Raw genomic sequence first — 21,375 nt, 5'->3', positions numbered from 1 at the left:
GCCCCCAAAAGCATGCAGCCATGCAGTGATAGTATATTACTCTGTACAGCTCCCGCATCCCATACATGTTTCATTGTATTTCGTTGAATTGCATTTTATCAGTCATTTTTATAAGTGTTCCTTTTAAGATAGAAAGAATTTCTTAAAAATTGGGGGTGGGGTTCCTTTTACTAGAAAAGTACCCCTAGTAGGCTCAACAGGTTAGGTCATTATTGTGATCTGGTTTAGAAAACCAGCTTAAGGACCTCTGCTAAAGACCTCTGCTGAGTAACAAAGGCCCGGGGTCATTTCACCAGTGAGCTGGGTGCTTACCCAGATAGTCACCACCCCACTTCATGTGAGTTTAAGAGTCAGCCATGGAGAAAGTCAAGAGATTCAAAACTAAGGAGGAGTCCACACACCTTTTCTCATTTGAGGATAGAGTCAAAAACAGGGCCCCAAAATGCAAGAAGTTCCAGAAAGCTAGTGAGAATGGCCCATGGCCTACCATCATGGAAATGAGGGCCTGTGCTTACAACTGCAAAGAACTAACTATGTCATCTACCAAAATGAGCTTCTAGATAACTGCCCAGTCCAATGGACGTTTTGACTTCTGCCTCATGATGCCTTGAACAATCACACTATGCTGGATCTTGGGCCCACAGAACTAAAAGAAGGGCTTTAAGACTCTGAGTCCTACCATGTCTCTATGACCATGTTAGAGTTGGGGAAACTGATCTTCAGACAGGTTAAGTGGCTTCCTGGGATCAAAAATAGCAGGGCAGGGGTAAAAACAAACTGATACACCGGCAGTTGGTGATGTGGGAGTAGCTATGAGGGAGGCAGAGGGCTATCATGGCCCCTAGGATGAGGGTACTCATCCCTATGTGCATATGGCAAACATAATGATTCAGTAACACCCTTGATGAGGAAAAGTGATTGTTACAGCTATGGCTAAGGTGTTTAGTCAATGACTTAATTAAACGAGAAATTGTCCTAGCAGGCCTGACCTTCACTAGCTTTATTTAACACGTGTGTGTGTGTGTGTGTCTGTGTCTGTGTGTGTGCTCATGTATGCACATCTGTACACCAATACATCCAATATATTCCACTGAGCTTGTAGAGATAGGACAATTTTGCACTATTGATTCACTTCTACCTTAACCCGTGTTCCTGGTATCAGCCTCAGGTAGCCTGGCTTGTGCAACAAAAATCTTCATCCACAGACTATCCCTTCGCCTAGCCAGATGGGTTCTGTAAAAAGACTCTAGAGTCTGGGAATAAGGAACAGCCTGGAGACACTTTTGGTAGGCCAGGAGGAAGTGAAAGACTCCCGGTGTGGGGAGACTCTCACTCAAGTCTCGGGATAACACAACTCTCCCAGTAACTCACGAGAGACCTCCTTGCTGCAATCACAGGAGGTTTATTTGACAGGTACCAGTGCACTGGAGCTGAGACTCATAACCCACGCAGGGGAGGAGTTCGACCCCAGGTAACCGGGAGAAGGAGTTTTTAAAGGAAGAAACCACAGCCCAGTAATCCGAACGGGGTAGGGAGGGTATCACAGAAAATTCCGAAAATACCAGTGATGATCCTAGGGGGCAACTCCCTGTTTCTCAAGATTATACTCAAGATTACAATCTAACTTTATCTTCAGCTAGTTCCTGAAACTGAACTGGCTAATCCTAAATTTCTGATTCTTCTCTCCCTGCTTAGATTTTTGGCTCTATTTTTTCCTGCTAGGGGGGTCTGGATTTATCCAGGTCTTTCAGAAGAAAGCAGCCATGTCCATACACACAGGTGGGAATTACATGTAGTCTCTGTGAGCTAAAAGTCTTGTCTGATGAGCAATGGCTTTAAGTGTGCAGAGTAGAATTCTGCTGACAGCTAGGAAAGGTGGGTTTGGAGGCAAATCTCCAGCCTCAGGTGAAGACTATGATGCAGCTTTTGAGACTGGCCAGAAGACTCAGGCAGGCTGAGCCTGCTTTTCCAGTGTGCTTAGAACAGTTGAGATGGGAAATTCTGTTGTTGAGCCTTTGCTTCTGTGGTGAATCATTACAGTACAACTGAAAACTGGTCCACAGGAAGGGGAAAAGATTGCTCATTGCTTCCCTTACTGTGAGAGTAGGAACTAAAGCGCCATGCTTCTCAACTTCCTGGATTGCTTTCTTAGTTAACCCTCTCTATTTCTTTGGCCCCTTCAAAGCATCAAGGAAACTTCAACTGAAGGAGACCCTGCAGAGTGGGGAGCTTCATTTTGGACCCAGGATTAGGCACCACACCCAACTTCCTGTTTCACAGAGAGGTCTTTTATTAAGCAGGAAATAAAAGTTCAACTGACTGCTTTCTGACTTGGGCAGAACACAGCAGGAAGTGATGTTGCAGGTGTAATTTTTAAGAGAAGAAGACAGGAGGTCTGTGTTAGAGAAAACTAGGATGTTGTGGTAAAGGAGACAGGGGACTATGAAGAAGGGGAAGGGGACAAGGGGAAAGAGGGAAAGGTACCAGAAAGGGACAAAGGACTGCCTCTGGATAGAGGGACAACAGATGTGGCACATAGGAAAATGACTGTTTATAAAGGTAAAGGGGGAAACCCCATGTTAGGATTAGGTATTTAATTTTAATTGGGCATGTTGATTAAATAAACCAAAGGGGTCTTCTGGTTTATAGACTTCAATACTTTGATAGCTGGACCTTCATAGTCAACCTCAGGAGGAGGAAGTAGCCAAATAAGAGAATAGACTTTGGTGTTTGGATTTATGGATATAATCTAATGGTCTTTAGCAAGGCAGAGGGAATAGTGGAGAAGGGCAAGGCCTGCCAGAGTCACATACTCGAGTGAGCTACTGTCTCTTCAGCACCTGTCCCAATTCCACACCCTTTCAAAATCTGTCTTTGCTCAAATTTGGCAAATTCTAAAGTTTAAATCACTTATTAGCAGAAACCACTATTTTGAGACCTACCCCTCAGCAGCCCGTGTGGATGAAGCTGTCACTTTGGTTTTAGGAAAGCAGCAATTTCACCCCAGCAATCCATGGTAACCCTCAGTTGTGCCAGCATTTACACCAATTCTCGGAATGGCAGTGGGCAGGCCACTTCCATGGATCCAAGTCCTTGCATTCCCCCATTCTTACTGAATATAGGCTAATCTCGGGCATGTCAGCTGTCCTATGACTGCTGGCTGTGAAAAATAGAGGTCAGCTCCAGATACTCCCAGCATGCCTCCCGTGTAACCTCCTCAACCACAGTGGATGTAATTCTGAAAAAGATTAATAGTACTTATGTCATCATATTTATGGGGCATGAAACCCCCCACTGTGGATTAATGGATATCTGGGTGAAAGAAATATATCTTTACTCCCGTATGCCTTGATGGGTGAGCAGAAGTTGGCATCAGTAGAAATATATGGAGAGATCGCCTTTCGAAGGTCAGACTTTAAAGGACTTTTCTGACCTCTAAGTCAATGAAAATAGATTTTTGATTGTTGACCAAGACAACTGCAGCATAGACTTCCAACCTTTAAATAAAAAATCTTGTTGAAGTATAGCTTACTCACAGTTCCTGAGTGTACAACTTTATAAATTTTTACAAACTGAACATTATACCCAGGGAACCAGCATCCAAAAAAAAAAAAAAAGATGATAGACATTATCTAGCATGCCTTCCAGCATCACACACCATAAAATAATTGCTATGATAACTTCTAACCGCACAACTGATTTAACCTACTTCTAAACACATCTGGACATCATAGACATGGAATTATCCTGTGCATTCCACTCCTGATAGGTTTTTATACTGCATTGTACCCTTTATTCATGTTTTATATGTACCTGAGAACTTTTTCATTTTCATTAGTTTGTAATATTCTGTGACTATATACTGGTATGTTTATACATTTCTGACCATTTAAGCAGCTCCTAAATTTGAGATATTAAAAGAGTAATGATGAACATTCTGGGGTCCTGCTTCAGGAGAACATATCAGCTGAGTGTGAACCTAGGATTGAAATTGCAAGGTTGTGCTGTGTGAATATATTTACTTAATTTAGTATTGTTAAAAGCTTTTCAAAGCGGTTGTACTCATTTTTATTTCTCAGAGATGGTGTGGGATGTCTTTCTGTAAGTTGCAAATGTGTTGCTTTTATTGGTTGATGAATAAAGCTGCTTTGGCCTATTGCAGGGCAGAATATAGCTAGGTTAGAAAGCCAACCTGAATACACGGGAAAAGAGGGCAGAGTCTAAAGAGACACCAACAGCTACTGTAGGAGAAAGATGTCAGAGCATCTACGGTAAGCCACACGTGGCAATACACAGATTAATATAAATGGGTTAATTTAAATGTAAGAGCTAGCCAGTAGTAATTCTGAACCATTGGCCAGACAATTTATTGAATATTGCATTTTTATTTTAAAGAGCTATTATTAGGTTTTAATCCATATTAGTGTATAGGATGCCACCGTTGCTGTTGTAAAGCCATTAAACACCCAGTGGGAAAATTCTATCATTGAACTGAAGAGTCAAGGGTCTCAGTATCATAAGAGAAAATGACAGTGTCCCCTTCCACTGTTTAAAGTCTATTTAAAGGCCTTCTAGCAAATGTAACAGGGAGTCTACCTGTTCACTATCTTATTTTTTTTAAACAATTTGAAAAAGTGTCTGGTATATAGCCACATCTTGGTCAAATGTGTTTTCCGAACTGTGAACTTTGCAAATATGTCTAAAGTTACAAATTACATGTGAGGACCTGTGCCATGAACATGTGAGCAAAGGACCTGTGGGTGTCATCTGGTTCTTTAAAAGACACTCGTTTGCAGTATCATGAAGAGTAGGTCAGGTGGTAAATTCCAGAACAAATTTATCTTGTTCTTTAGAATGTGGATCAAATGGAATATACCGGTCAATTGTTGATACAAAAGGAGTCATTTTAAATATGTGACATTAGTTACAGAAGAGGAGATAGACACTTTAGGAAGTTCTATGAGAAGACCTACTAGGCTAGGACTCATAGATATGCATCTGAAGGAAGTAATTAGGAACTAAATCTCCTTGACAAATTACACATCTCTGAAAATTATTATTTTTTGTGCTTCACTGAATTTCTCTGGGTGATATAATACTCACTGAACTGATACAAAGACTATATCAGTTGAGGTTTAACCAGAGAAGTATAATACTGTGAGTTATATAGGAAGTAAAGATCTCTCTGTCTCTGTGTGTGTGTGTGTGTGTGTGTGTGTTTAATTAACAATGCCATATACAATAATTGCAAAGTGGAAAATACATGTTCTGAGTGGGGTACTCCAGGTCAGAGGAACAGTCCTAACTGAGGCTTATAAGCTAGACTCCTGAAGAATGTTTGGGATATGTCAGTAGAGTGTATGGTCCAGAAACAATTAATGGGAGAAAAGAAAAACATCATGGAAGCTGTGATGAGAACTGGAACCCACGGGGACAAAGTGGCATGTCGTCATTGCTTTGGTACCCATACTGCAACATTCTGTAAAAGGACTCGAGATGCATGTGTGCAAAGCTCAGAATTCAGAGAAGCTGAGGCAGAGATCAGCAAAAGCTGTAGAAGCCTACAGTTGTCGCTTCCCAAAGTGGTCCTCAAGAACAGACACAACCTGCCTGGAGCTCTAAAAACACCTTCTTAGTGCAAGCTGTGGCTATGTTTCTGATCTGTAAATCCCAAGGAACTGTCCCATGGTGAGCTCTAATCCAGAGTCATTCACAGAAGTGTAGGTCTAGTTTACTGAATCCAGACAGTACAAAAGAGCTGCAAGGACAGACTACACCAGCTATGGATGAGACCTTTGGTATTATACAACTTGAAAATGGAGGACACATCCACTGTCCTATATCTAGGGGCAGGCCTAGAAATTCAATGGCATAGGTCTCCTTCCGGGTAATATCAAAGAGCAAAATTTGGTATTTCGAGTCAAGTTATATCATTAATTAATTTTCTGGTACTACAAAAAGGCCACTCAATTGCTGGGCTTTTGTTTTCATAAACATGGCATGGTATGTGGGCTATGCCCCGTGAACTGAAGGCAACTCGATAATAGGTGAATGAATGGTTTCTCAAAAACCATCATTTTGTGAAATTATCCAATGGCTTTATGAAAAAAATAAGTGGTACCATTCTGAGCTGTCAAAGGTTCTCTTAGAAGTCATCCAGGGTTATAAAGAAATACGCCAGACTTTCCTCCTCCATGCGAGACAGATTCCCAGTCTCTCGGCCATGTAACAATTAAATGTCCCGTGTCTGTCTTCTCCCACAAAGGTGGTTTCTATCAGTGTGGTCCGTTCAATCTGAGCTTCTCGACAGGTGTAAAGTACCAAAGAGCTGTAAAAGCAAGACTCAAAAAGGGTACCAGGATTAGTCGGGAAGATGTCAAGTCTGTCATTACATGTTTCCATGTCTTTGATTATGAATTTGCAGTGAGTGTCTAGCTGGAGTACCTCTTCTCTGCTCCCTGTACATCTGCTGGGTGGCTCAAACGCCTGGAGCTGAAATCATGGAAAGGCCACCCCCTTCCAGCTGGAGCTGTTGCCAAAATAGCTGCATGTGGGTTCTCCACATGTTCTTGCTACTTGTACAAGTTATAAAGTTTGTATATAGGAAGTGTCCTCTCAAGAGTACTAGACGAGATCTGCATTCTCTTACTTATAAGTCACTTAACATCAATCCTTCATGGCCACAGGCCTCCCAGACTTAAGAAATGGGAGTTTAGATCCCACCCCTCAGCAAGAGGAGTACCATCATCTTTATTGTACTATAAAGAGAACCATGGGATGAGGAAGTATCAGAACTTGAAGGACTTTAAAAATAGACTTTTCAAGTGGAGCTTTATGCAATAGTGCCCTAGAAAATACATGTGCACAAGGGAATACAAATATGCAATCAGTATATAATGAATGAAGGCAACGTTTGGCTTCAATTTGCTGGCAGACTGCTTTTCACACTGCTAGGCCTGTAAGTCAGGACAGTTAACTAGAGAATCCAACTATTTTAAAATTAAAATTTTCAAACTTCAGCATCCATTTTTCCCCTGGGGAAAATTAACTGGGCTGTTGAATTTTGGGCCCATATCATTCCCATGGTCATCAGCCTACTATCTAGAAGTAGATTATGATCCCTTGAAATATTTAGATAATCTTGGTGAATTTGGTGGTATTTGAAGTTGGTAGCAGAAAATAGTGTTGCTACTTAAAGAGCCCCCACCATGAGAATACACACACTCATTCACACTCGTTTGCACACACACACATAAGAGACATAATGATTAAAAAATTATGTGATTTGTTGTTCTTAAGTATAAATGTGAGAGGACACAAAATTGTTTAACTCAATCACCTTCAGTTTTTAGTAAATCAAAATTTCTTGGTTTTGACTTCTGGTCACAGCTAGATGATTTAGAAGCATAAAGGAAAAATAATCAACACTCAGAGGTACACAAGAATAATTATGGGCTCTGGAAGCTCCAAGTGCTTCTGCAGAGCTAGAAAACTGAGTCTGGCTCAGGGAACACAAGATAATCTTATCAACTTTAGAGTCTTTAATTGTGAAGTTTTCCAAACATGGAAAAAATAGAGAAAATAGTTTATTCATATACTTCCTCCCACAGTTAATGGCTGCTAGCTATGTGTCATGTTGTCTCAAATCTCTTTACTTTCTAATAACTAACGTGTTAATGACTCAAATCCCCTCCCTTTGCAGAAATCACAGCCATCTTTAAACCATATGTTAGAAGACATGACAGAAAAACACAATGCACTAAGAACTGAGGTGTTCTGAACAACAGCAGCATTTCACAGGTTGGGCAGACAGCCTGCACTGTGGAACACCATTCAGAGAGCATAAGGAGGCTTTTGTAGGGTAGACATGGATGCAATGAAAAATGATGTTTGCTCCATAGTGGAGCTGCTGCCTTATCAAATTGTTGCACTGAAGAACTGAGCTAGGTGACAGGTGGCAGATTATGATTAGTTGAGTTCAAGTTTCTTTTTTTCTGTGCGTCTTTGGGTTGCTCATAAGAGAACACAGGACCACTTAGCCCAATGTCCTTGCCCTTCATTATTTTACTATTACTCATAGATGGATCCCTATATTGTTGTAACTTTATGTTTTTTAAAATGATGTAGAAAAGGTTTTATACAAACTGCCCTTTGACGACACATTTTTTGTCATTCAACATGGTTTTTGGCTTTGCCACTGGATGTAAACATTTCATAAGGAGTATGTGCATGAACAGACTTAAACACTGGCTTTTATCTAAAATTATAGTTCACCTGGAAAATGATTTGATAGGGAGCCTGTACTTTTGGTGTATATAGGCAGTGTTAATGATATAGAAGTAGGACTGGACATCCTACTCAAAAGTGAAAATAGGAAAAAAGAAATCTACCCATTTGAACCCTGTCTTACTATTTTTAAGGCCAGGTTCCTTTGTTTGCTTTGTGCGGGAATCAATGAGGCAATCAGAAGGTAGCTTGTTCTTTATGGAATGGAATTCCAGTGACTGGCCAGAAGGCGGTCCAGCCTTGTTGAGGCAGAGACTCATGAAAAGATTAGGGAGTGATGCCTCTGGACTTGCTCATGTCACATGATTTCACAGCTCCATGTGACCCCCTGCTATCTCTCACACCAGAACATCTTTGTTGCTGAATGAAAACTCTTATCAGAGTGGCAGAATCTGCATCCCACATGGTGGAAGAGTGGAATGGTTAGGTGGGTGACATCCATTTAGGTTCTTTCTTGTCCTGTTTCATGCCCATCCCACATCTACCCCCCACTTCCACAATAAATGCTTTGATGTCTTATTCAATTGTCCATTGTGCTTTGACAGACTGTTTCTAAACTTTATTTCTCATTGTTGAAGAAAGGAAATGAAGAAGTATCCAAGTTCCCGACACAAAATTGAGTTCCCAGTTAATATGAGACACGGGTGAGCTACTGTAGAAGGAGTGGAAGGCTGCATTCCTGCCGCCTGGCTCCCGGCCGCCTGGCTAGCTTATGCCCTGAAATAACAACACACAGATTGTATTCTTTTAAACACTGCCTGGCCCATTAGTTTCAGCCTCTTATTGGCTAATTCTCACATCTTACTTTAACTCATATTTAGTAATCTGTGTAGCACCATGAGGTGGTAGCTTACCGGGAAAGATCTTAACCTGTATCTGTCTCAGAGAGGAGAGGTATGTCAACTGCCTCACTGCCCTTCTTCCCAGCATTCTGTTCTGTCTACGCCACCCACCTTTGTTCTGACCTATCAGGCCAAGCAGTTTCTTTATTAATTAACCAATGAAAGCAACACATAGAAAGAAGACCCACCTACATTATGCTACTGTGTGTAGTCCATTTCTTCTTTCTCATTGACACATTATTCTTGAATATTTCAAGCCCATCTGTGCTGACACTCTCTCAAACTAGAAAACATAGGAGATGATGCACACATTTTTCTTCTGAGGTGACTGTTACCTAACAATATCCACCAAATTAAGTGTTCACAGACCCTGTGTTACTATTGACTAGCATTTAATTTCTGCAGCCATTTTGAATATGTTTGGCTAGAAGCAAGTGACTTCATGTAAATTGAACTCATGGAAACTTTTTAGGCCACATTCAAAGATAACGGGTTTGAGGACTATATTTGTCTAACAAGATCAGTAAAAAGAGTACTTGGTTTACTGGTATGCTTCATTGACACTCATCAGTCTGCCTCTCCTGTGGCTGTTTTAGAGACCATAAGGTCCAGGTACCCCTGTCAGAATCTCAGCATTAGTTAGAACTTGCTGCAACGTGGCTTACCATCATTTGTTATTTCTTCTTTATGTAGCATCTCTCCCCTGAAAGTACCCTTGACTTCTTTATAAACAGAGCATGCACAATCAAGTGAATGCTCACACATAACTCAAGTGTCCACACACACACACACACACCCTTACACATCATCTGATACAGTTCATACTCCACCATGAAATATCTGTATTAAGCTTTCATAATAATCTTTATCTATTCTTGTTGGGTTCAAGGGGGTCACGCATAGATGGGGGACAGACCACCAAAGTCTATTAAACCAGAAGGAAAATTTATTTCAGGAAAAAAGTTAAAAATTAAAAAAAAATCTCCATGGTGCACATAAAACTTATCAGCTAGCTGAGGCCACAGCCAGAGATGGACTTGTAAGGTTGTGGCAGATTACAGTTTCTGAACTCCCCCCTTTTATAACAGAAACATCAAGTTTTAGGCAATAACAAAGGAAATTTGATAATTTTGAGGTAAAACTCAGATACAAATTGTCCTTCTTTGCAATTCTCATTAACAGAGTTTTTTTAAATTAAACTAGTGTTTGTATTTAGTTTATTGTTTCTCTCCGGCACTTTCCGATGGTGTCCACCAAAGCTCTGCACTCCCCTAACATAGCCGGTTTCATGTACGAGAAGGGTATGGGAAAATGCACAACCAAAAAGTCAGGTATATCCCATCATTTAAAAGTTAACTCAGTTCACATCAATTGCTGGTCAGGAGTGGCTGGGGGGAGGCAGGTTATCTAAAATATCTGAAAGCTGAACCTCAGTTTGCAGAGAGCCACTTCAGCCTTACAGACAGAGCTATGGGTTGTAAAGCAAAGTAACCCACTGTGAACAGTTAGTTGGTAAGCTGCCAAGAAAGCTGCTGACAACCTGCTCTCATTCTCCTCGACTTACAACTTTGTGTTTCTTTATTTCTGTATTTTTATTCTTGGACTCTTCAGTTCTAACACTGTGCTTTGAGTAAACACCTGCCGTATTTCCTTCGACTTCAAGAGTTTATTGTTTGCCTCCAGGTGGACCGAATCATCTTCTGTGTCTTCCTAGAAGTTGACTTCAAAATCTATAAGAAGAAAATGAGCGAGTTCTTCCCTGTTGGTGAGTAAAGCCATGTGTTCCTTTGGGATCAAGGGTGGAAGCTGCTGAGCTCCCTTGGCCTGTTGTTTCATTTGCTCTCCCCAGAGCTATTCTGACTGTAATGTCAGTGTGTATGGTTAGCCCGGAAGCATATGGCACAGTTTCCAAGAGCAACAAGAGGTGAGCAGGCCCTAAACTTACCCCACCCCATGAGGTCATTGCATTGTGTGAGGCAAGTCATCATATGTCTTGACTCAGTTCCTCACATCAACTGAGGGTTGGACCAAATGATCCCTAAAGGGCATTCCTCCAAGCCCATATTGCACAATCCAGTTCTCCCTCACCTTGCAAGACTTTTCCAGACTGCATTCAGACAGCAACCATGTTAAGCTCCTTTGTTGAAAATGGTAGGAAGCCCATTAGTATTTGTAGTCAGAATTCAGACTTTCTTGTATTTCCTCCTCATTTTACCCAATTTTTCTCTTTGAGCTGCAGTGACTATATGGTCCTTTCTAACCAGTCTGAGAATGGCCGTCACTCACCTTTCTTCATACTTCTTTTCAGAATGTAGACGAGGCCTAGGGGTACTAAAGAACCTTGAGTAATGGATTTCAGACTGATTGTACCATTAGTTGGGCTGAGGTAATTTGAATATTTGCCTGTCCTCCCTCTCACAGCCTGTTAAGGCTGAGGCTTGTTTAATGCCTTGTTGCTTTTATGGTCATGGGGCCCAGAGTGCTTTCCTTAGCCATGCTAAAGCATTGATTGTAGGAAATTTCAAGCTCCTGTGGGCATTCATAGTAAACATTTGGAAGCTGGCTTTCCCCACCCCACCCCCTTTCATTTTTTTTTTTTTTTTTTTTTTTTTTTTTTTTGGTTTCTAGATCCATTACAAGTGGTTTTTCATGCAATGAGTAGTAAATCTGGTTGGTAGGAAGGAACTAATAAAGGGTGTTGTGTATACTCCTCTCAAGCAATCTTCCACAGCCAAGTGAGAAAGAGCAGGCTCCACCCACAGTTCCAAGAGGACTTGGGTTAGCTGGGTCAAGCAGTGGTTAAAAATAAAGTGAAAAGATAGTGTCAACTCTTTGCTGATGCTCTATGTGGATGGACCAAGTTCTTCAGTCCTTTCTCTAATCTTATAATTAAGCGACAAATCTGCTTTAAAAAACCAACTAAGGCCTGGAAAGAATTCTCTTTACTGAAATATAATGTAAATTCCTCAGACTCCCCTGTGATAGAAGCTTGTTGTGGCACTGATATCCCCCCTTTTCTTCTCCTTTCTCCCTCCTTTCTTTATATTTATATGTTTCAGTATCTCAATACTTTATAGTGTTAGGCACTAATTGCTATTTAATAAGCGGTTGCTGGGTTGAGATCAGTTTAATAAATGCTTCTCTCTGTAGCCTGGTAGTTTCCTTTCTGTTTCAATCTTCTCTTTCTGTGGGTTCTCCAAATTTCCTCTAGAACTTGGGTGAGCTCATTGGTGCTTGTGTTTCTGATTATTTTTAAAAGGAACTGTCCATTGGGAGAAATTGTAACTTTTATGGTCTGTGTAATATAAATTTTCTCATGCCTGGTCAATATCAGTTTATGAGCTTTTAGACTCTTCAAGATGTTTAGAAATACTGATATCATACTCATTTTCATGTCTTATCAGCCTGAAGATATTTACAAAAATATAGGGCACAGATATCCCACTGCAAACTTTAAAAAGTAAGACAGCCTAAAGTTTTGGGGTCTAAAGTTTCTTTGTAATTATGCAAATAAACTATCGTTTGAAGCATTACTGCTTTAGATGAATCCAAAAACTCATCTCAGTGCTTGCACAAGTAAAATAATAACAAAATCATTCTCAGTTTCACATAAATGTTTCAAAGCACACTATGCTTATGAAATTATTCCCCCACATAATTATAATAGTAAATACAATTCAAGCTAAATGTCAAAATCTCCAACAATGCTAGCATATTTATAAATATTGAGAATATCAGACATTTGTAAATCCTGTTCGAAATGTGAAATTAAGGCTATGTCTAATAGAATATGTGACTACTAATAGAAATGGTATATATTATCAGTCTTTAATCTGAATTTATGCTTAATTCATAACCATATCATCTTTGATTAGAAAATTACTTTTTCTGACTTGGCATATAAAAATAGATATATCTATTTCCCCAGATTATCTCTAACTAGGGGTTTAGTTTTCCCAATACAAAGATAGTTAAAATAGTTCACAAAAGTCATTTTTCTTATGTGTAAACATGCTTCTTTGTTTGGGGATACTTTGAGCTCAAGTTTATAAAGTCCACAACCAGAAATCTGAGACCAAAGGCAGCAGCATCAGTGCAAGTTAAAGTGGAAAAGAACGCACTGCAGACAAGCTGTAGTCAAAGCCTCTGTTGTCCAGAAACTTAGGTCCCAAGGGCTATTGTCATCTTTTCTGCATTCCAGTTAAATTACAAAACAAAAATTGGCAAAGAAAGATGGATTTGTTCATAGATGCACCAATATGGCCTGGAGTGGGAGTAAAAACGTGCAATTTTCCTTCTCTTTGTGCCTGGGGCTGTCTGACACTTACAGAAAGCCATGACACAGAGGCTGAAACTGTGGCCGTTTAACTGTGAAGCAGGCTATTCAGTCCTTCTCTGTGGGAAGGGGTCTTGGGTACCAGGTTACCTCTGTTCCCTCTATTCTATGCTAAAGAAAATGGGGTCGTAAATGTCCCTTACTTTTGTAAGAAAATTAATCAGAACAGAACAAGAATTCTGTGGGATGTGAGACTCCCCACTGCTCTGGACCTGCCAGAGTTCTTTGTCCCTCGGTCCATACCTTGAATCCATAGTGGGCATCCTTTCTATTTTTTCTTTGGATGTCAACTTTGAGTTCCAACTCCTGTACGTCTGTTTAGCATACTCATTTTGAAAGAATGAATGAATAAATAAATAAATAAATAAATAAGACAGCCTGATAGCCAATGGGAGAGGAGTCAAGTGTCTTTTCTTAGACCTGTGGGTCATGACCCCTTTGGGGCTGAACTACCCTTTTATAGGGGTTGCGTATCAGATATTGACATTATGATTCATAACAGTAGTAAAATCACAGATATGAAGTAGGGATGAGATAATTTTATGGTTGGGGGTTACACAACATGAAGAACTATATTAAATATTAAAGGGTCACAGCATTAGGAAAGTTGAGAACCATTGCCTTAGACTATCTTCAAGATCTGGCCTTTAGCATAGGATCAAAGTTATGGTATTTGCTGTAGGAATAACTTAGAGACTTGTTTGTTTTGTCTTGTTTTCAAACAGACACCATTGCTTTTTTTTTCTTTACGTTCTTTTTATTTATTCTTCTCTCATAAAATACATTCTGACCACACACAGCCTCCTCTCCTCCCTCACCATCTTCTCTCTCCCCCATACCTACTACTCCTCCATTTCCCTTCAAAAAAGTTCAGGCCTTTCAGGGTTATCAATCAAACATTGCTTAACAAGATGCAATAAGACTAGACACAAATCTTCATGTCAAGGCTGGACAAGGTAACACAGTAGGAGGATAAAGGTCCCAAGAGCAGGCAAAGGAGTCAGAGACACCACCGTTCTCATGAATAGGATTTACACACGCACATACACACCTGTGCACAGAGGTCAGAGAACACCTTGTAGGAGTCAGTTGTCTCTTTCTACCATGAGGGTCTAAGCAGGAATTGAACGCAGGTTTTCAGACTTGGCAGCAAATACCTTTATCCATTGAGCAATCTTACCTTTCCAGTTTGTCTTGAGGGGCTCCCTAAGCCAAAATAATGTGTGTGTGTGTGTGTGTGTGTGTGTGTGTGTGTGTCCTCATGTGTGTGTGCATGCATGTGTGTGTGTGTGCATACTGTGAGATACAGCAAGGAACTAAAACCAAAACATAAGAGACCAAAGGAATGACTTAGGCTCAGGTCCAGAGGGGATGTGGGTGCAGTGAAACCTACATGGGCAGCAGGGAACTCAGGGAGCATATGTGTGGTGTCTTAGTTGAAGGCATCCTCCTGAATATTAACCTTCATCTTTGAGCAGATGAGGGAGGTGGACTTGATCGGGGGAGGGGGAGGGAAATGGGAGGTGGTGGCGGGGAGGAGGCAGAAATCCTTAATAAATAAATAAATTAACAAAAAAAGAAAAGAACCTGCAGCTGTGTGATGTGTTTGGTTTGGGGACAGTGGACAAAGAACAATGAGGCAAATAGCAAACACCCACATTGAGAGTATGGGTTTTAAGGAAGCCAAAGGTGATAGGATACAATGGGGTTTCAGACAGCTTATGGCAGGCCTGAAAATGGATGGCAAATGGGTCATTTTATGTTATTATCTGACACTCTACTCCTTAGTTATAGGAAATGAGCCATATTTGAATAAACTATGGCAAGCGATATATTTCAAACTGAGCCCAGCATCTGTCATTGCCCAAGTAGCAATGGGATAGTCTTCTCTACATCATCATTACAGAAGTTAGTGGTCTCTTTGCAGGATGTGTTCATAGCACCAAGTAAACCCCACCCTTAAACTGTTTGTTGCCCATAATTTCTCAAAGTCACCATGCTTCTCTTTCTTCCAATATACACTAATGCACTCATGGAAAAATTCCCAATGAGTCAAACTGGTGCTTCATTAGAGACATCAAAGTGTACTTCTCTCTAGATCATCGAAACAGCAGAGCAGGTAAGAAACAATGGAGAAATGAGAGACTATACAGAGCAACAAAGGAGGAGATAGAAATCACCACTGTTGGTTCCTGTAGGGCTGCAGAAAGGAGCTATCATAGAGTGGATAATTTAACCAACCAGATGTATTTTATCATATTTCTGGAGTCTGGGAGTTGGCAGAGGTAGCATGTTCTGGGACCTCTCTCTTGACCATGTTCGTGGTCCTATACCCCTGTGTTTATTTGGCCTCCCCTCTGAGTAGCTTGTCATCTATCTTTTTCCTTGTATAAAAACACTGGTCACATTAAAGATTCCACTCTAATGACATTACTTCTCTTAATTACACTTTTAAAACCTTATATCTCAAAACAAACTAAACTTTGAAAGTACCTCACTCAGAGGTCCAGGATGTGAGGAACACAATCAGGTATTAGAGGGGATATACCATGACTGGATTATCAGAAAAATGTAAAGAAATGGCAAAGGAGAGAACTCAGGAAAGATTTCCCTAACAATTTTACTTCTTACTGTGGGGTGAAGCACATTTGACTTTTTCCTTCCAGATGTATTATTTGGAAGCAGAATATGGCAGCTTTATGGAATTATCACACACTTTGGTTACAAATAATTTATAGTTGCGGGTCCACTGTTATGTGGCCTATGGCAAATAATCTTTCTGTGATTCTGCCAAGAATCTCTTTGTTCTTTATATAAAAGTTTCATATTTTACAGGGTGTAGAATTTATCGTATATACTTTCCATTGACTAGAAGATGAAAGGAGAGTTTCTGGTGGGGAGATGGAAGTCAAGTTTTGCAAAACATCGTCTTACAAGAGAACTTCAGAATTCTGATTTTTCTCATATAACAATATATCATTGAAATTTTTCTAACTTGGTTTAAAAATCCTGTTGTTTGGAGTCTGACCTCCACACACACACACACACACACACACACACACACACACCTATAAATTGTGGAACATCTACATTTGTCAACTGCAGAGATTCCCAGTCATTGGAAGACTGTTATATGAAGGCATCTGGAGATATTTTTGTTTTTCATGAATGTGGGAGAAGAAAGCCTATTGTTGCCCAGTGGGTAGAAGCCACAGATAATCTTAAACCTAGAGTCCTTGGCAGCTCCATGGAACAGCACTCAGAGGCTTAGCAGCTCTGCCTGTGGTAATTACCCTTCTTGTCATTCAGGGAACTGGATGGCTTTACCTTTGTATTGATTTTATTTCAGGGTGTCCTGCCTGTTGAGGTCCTACTCTGACTCCTCTGTATAACTGGATTGAATTCTTACATATATCATGTCACACAGTGCTAAAACTTTGAAGATGCAAGGATGTTAGGTACACTTGGAACATAGTAGTAGCAGGGTATCAAGAGTCATCCCTGCATGTTCATAGTAGTCAGGAATTTATAGCAAACATGTATGAGTACTGGGTTTATTGGAGCAAAGTGCATGAAGAATGTAGCTCTTGTGGGGGTCATTGAGAGTGAACTGGAACAGAGAAGAAAAGTCCAGTGTTGTATAAACAACAGAGAGGGAAAGAGGTCTTGGGATTGGAGGAATGGTGAAGCCAAGCAGGACGCTTGTTTCCAGTTTGTGGATCTCTGAAGGATATGTTCTCCCTCTTCAAAATAAGCAATTAGGACTAGATATCCTATAGTTAAGAAAAGACATAGTAGATTATGTGTAGACTGTCTTCATCTATCATGGTTCAACTCAAGATATTTATGAAGGAAATAAAGCTATACATTTAATAGAAACGAACTTCATAATTTTAATTCCAATGCGATCCACTTCTTATCAGATGCCAGAACCATGGCAGACAGCCTCAGGAGCTGATAACCTCCACCTAGCTGAGGGGACATGACTGTCATTCCATAGTGAACTATGTGGCCAAGCTAGAATGTCTAGTAGACTAGTTTTGTTAAATGCACTTTAACTAGAAATTCTTTCAGTTTGTAATGAGGTTATCAGAACATAACCCATCCCAAATAGAGAAACGCCCACATAGAAAAGGAATTAAGCTGGATGTGAGAGTACAACCCTATAATCCCAGATGAGGTAGAAGCATCATGAGACTTCGGCAAACCTGGAATACGTAAGACCCACTCTTAACAATAACAGCAAAAGGTTTAACTCTGTCCATGACTTGAAATATGACCTTCCAAAACTAGTCCAATGTCATGGGGACACCATCTGTCTTCATAGCAATAACAACACATAGAGGCTATACAATCTGAGGTCAGGGGCCAAAGTCACCTGAGTAGGTGAGTCTCATTTCCAGCCTTCTCCTGTGCAACGCTTCTCATAGCAATCCTGAAGCTGCTTGTCTGCTCCCAAATTGATGTTGCATCTTTTTGTGGTAATGTTAATGTTCCAAGAAGAGTGGCATCTGTCCAGTCACGCTGGGTCTTCATTTGTTCTCCTCCTTTTTGATCCATTTTCCAAGAACAGCAATGAACCGCAGTTGCCATGAACCACAGTTGCCACGAACCAGTAAGGTTTTCTTTCCTTTGATTTGCCAAACCAGTGTTTGGAGATAGAGATTTGAAAACAGTGTTGATGACAGAGTGGCAAGATTCAGAGAAAGATAAGCAGACTGGTGAACATAATGTCCAGTGGATATCAAAAGCATCTGCGGCATAAGGAAAAGAGCTGTCGGACTTGTCACCACAAGAAATAGCTTCAGTGCTGGTACAACCTCAGAGCCACTGCTTCCTGTGTGTGCCTTGATTTTTATGGTTTTCAGATTGCCAGGAGCAAGCACAAATAAGGTCAAGGCCAATAGAAGGGAAGCAATGTTACTTGGATAGGTATCTCGGCTGAGCATCACAAAATTTACAATGTATCCATTTATATATTTGTTTGCATTCTGATTCTTGATAAGAATTCAAAATATATTGTTTAGCTTTTGTGATCACTGTTATAAGAAAATAAAACTTCTTCATATAAAAATCACATATATTTTTACTAAAAAAAGCACACAAGCAAACAGAAGAAAATATCCACTATTTCCTAACCTATAATCCAGACATCAATCATTTTATTATACCGTTTTGGTCTTTAGTAATGGGAAAATGTATACAACCAGAACCTGTTAGTCAACCCAAACAACGAGCATTTTTCTTTGTGATCAGATATTCTTCAGTTACTTTATTTCAATGGACCCAAAGTTTACTCAAAGCCTTGTCACTGAACTTGGGACTATTTTTGCAAATCGTTCTGTATTTGCAACTTAAGGAAACCATCCTATGGGCAAATATTCATATTCTCTCTAATTTTCAATGCTTTTTAAAAGTGAAATTGCTTTCACAAAATATATTCAAAACTAAGACACTTTTACTGGGAGTTCTGAAATTGCTCACCATTTTTGCAGCGCTGTAGATAAATGCCCTATATTACACAACTGCAGGGATTTCCATTTCTGCAGACAAAACTATAAACAGCCATCCTACCTGCGTTACACAACCTGCTTTACCTTCCCCCAGCAGCTGACGAGAACTCGCTTCCCTCCTACTCTTCTCAGTGGTATATATTCTTGTGTTTTGATGTGAACATTTTCCTATATTAAACAAGGTAATTAATGGAACTGTGTTTCTTATTACCTATGTCATTTATTCATTTTTAGCCACTTTTCTTCAATTTTATTTTTGATAATTTCAAAACTCTGCGTGGATGTGTGTGTCTGTTTCTGTGTACATGTACATGCCATGGGAGATGTACGAAGGTCAGAGGGCAACTTTGTGGAGCCAGCTCTCTCTTTTGTAGTAATAGGAGCAGCAGGGCTGCATCCCCAGCACCCCCGCCACCCACATGGCTAGCTTATGCCCCGAAATAATGACATGGAAACTGTATTCTTTTAAACACTGCTTTGCCCATTAACTCTAGCCCTTACAGGCTAACTCTTGCACCTGGACTAGCCCATTTCCAATCATGTGTGTAGTACCCCAAGGTGAGCTTACCAGGAAGATTCTAGCCTACGTCCATCCTTAGTCGGAGCTGAATCACGTGCGTGTGCTCGGGAGAGGGGAGCATGGCGTCTCTCTGAGCTCACTTCCTCTTCCTCCCAGCATTCTGTTCTGTTTACTCCTCCCACCTATGTTTTAACCTATCAGGGCCAAGCAGTTTCTTTATTGCTTAACCAATGAAATCAACAGATTGATATATGACACTCCCACATCACTCTTTATTCATCTGGGTTGCAGGGATCAAACATAGACTTGTGGAACAAGTATTCTACCTCCTGAAGCCATCTCTCCAGCACCATGTCTCCAATATTCATGTATGAAAGTGCTAATTATATCCTTGTTTCAATTTAATTGACATCACATCATGTGCTCATTGATCTATAAAATGTCTTTATACAGTAAGGATCTTAACTCTTTTAAATATATGCAAAAAATAGTTTTGTATTTCAGCATTTGTCTTTGTTATATTATTTTCATTAAAAAGTAGTGGGAAAGTATTTTATAAATAAACGTAAAGAATGTAGAAAAGAATAAAGGTTAAAGGTTGTTGAAATGAAGTTTTTTTATAAAATATGATTCTATTTATTTAACCAAAACTTCATTAATGATAGTGATGTTAAAGCTTGTGGATTTTATGGCGCACGCCTTTGGTTAAATTTCAATAGAATTCTTCTTAGTAATACCTTGAGATAATCTTTAACAACAATACCTGTTTCTGACTTTCCAGGCATATTAGGTAGGAAAAAGACCCCCATCATAAAAGAAAAAAAATGGTATCCATACTTTAAGCTGCAGAGGCTTGGATATGTTAAGTTACACTGAAAAGAGAAAGTTCAATTCAATTTACAATCAGCTGACTTAAGATAAAGGAATTTCTCTAATATTTTTAGATGGAGCCCTTAGAATTACTTCAATGGGTTTTAAGACTGGAAGGAGGGAATCGGTGGGAGATGTGGTTACAAATGAATGTACAGAAAGATGCAACATTGCTGCCTTTGAAGGTGGAGAGCGAGGGTTACAAGCCATGGAATAAAGGTGTTTTCTATAAGTACAAAATCAAGGGAAATGTTTCCCCTCCCCAGTTTCCAGAACGGAGTGAAGTCCTGTTTAATAGTTTGATTTTAGCATAATTGGATCCTTGTTGGACTTCTACTGTATAAACTGTAAAACAATAAATCTACCTAGAAAAAGAAAAGAAGTCCCACTATATGCTTCTAGTTGGCAGGGAATTCACTCTGTACACTAAAACTGGCATTAAAAATGGAGAGACCTACTTGCCTCTGCCTCTCCGGTGCTGGAGTGAAAGGGTGAGCTACCACCCCTTGAAAATCTGCTTCTTTTTAAAGTAAGAAATTAGAACTCTGTTACAGCAGTGGTCAAAGCTTATGCATCAAACTCCTTGAAAAAAGTAACTGAAAAATAGACAAAATAAAAGCCCTGTTGACCTAGTATGAGTTGCTTTTTTTCTCCCTCCCTAAATGGCATCTCCAGTGTATAGAGAAGCTAGAGTGAATGAATTCGAATGTTTCTTTAATAATGATCACTTGCCAGGATGTGGCACATTTGTGCACACTTCCTGTGCAGGTCACATTGACGTTTAGACCTCAACAAGGCAGTCACTGGGTAATGTGACATAAATGAGTTTACTGCCTTCTTAGAAATGAGTCCTAACTATTTCCACTTGATGGCCCTAAAAGCTGCAAACACATTGTGCCTTCAGTGAAAATCCAGCGAAGTGTTGCTGTAACCAAGCAACCGGAATGCTGGGACAAGCAGCAGGCATAGGCAGAAAGCAATCTGTCCCTTCAGGGAGGGGTGAGTGTG

At 40.1% G+C, this 21,375-nt stretch overlaps 1 protein-coding gene across 4 annotated transcripts in view; it reads left to right on the top strand.

Annotated features, from left to right (window-relative positions):
- Positions 1-21,375, top strand: part of Macrod2 (mono-ADP ribosylhydrolase 2) — a 1,907,927-nt gene that overhangs the window by 1,715,714 nt on the left and 170,838 nt on the right. For all 4 annotated transcript variants that reach the window (XM_041670251.1, XM_041670250.1, XM_041670249.1 and 1 more), the window contains exon 9: positions 10,812-10,893. In XM_041670251.1, the coding sequence (XP_041526185.1) occupies positions 10,812-10,893 (82 nt within the window). The remainder of the gene's footprint in view (positions 1-10,811; positions 10,894-21,375) is intronic.

Source organism: Microtus oregoni, unplaced genomic scaffold (genome assembly GCF_018167655.1).
Source record: "Microtus oregoni isolate MIOR12 unplaced genomic scaffold, Mior012 000020F_ref0000438, whole genome shotgun sequence".
NCBI classification, from domain to species: domain Eukaryota; kingdom Metazoa; phylum Chordata; class Mammalia; order Rodentia; family Cricetidae; genus Microtus; species Microtus oregoni.
Note: the sequence above shows the minus strand (reverse complement) of the source record. Positions and strands in the feature narration are given on the sequence as shown.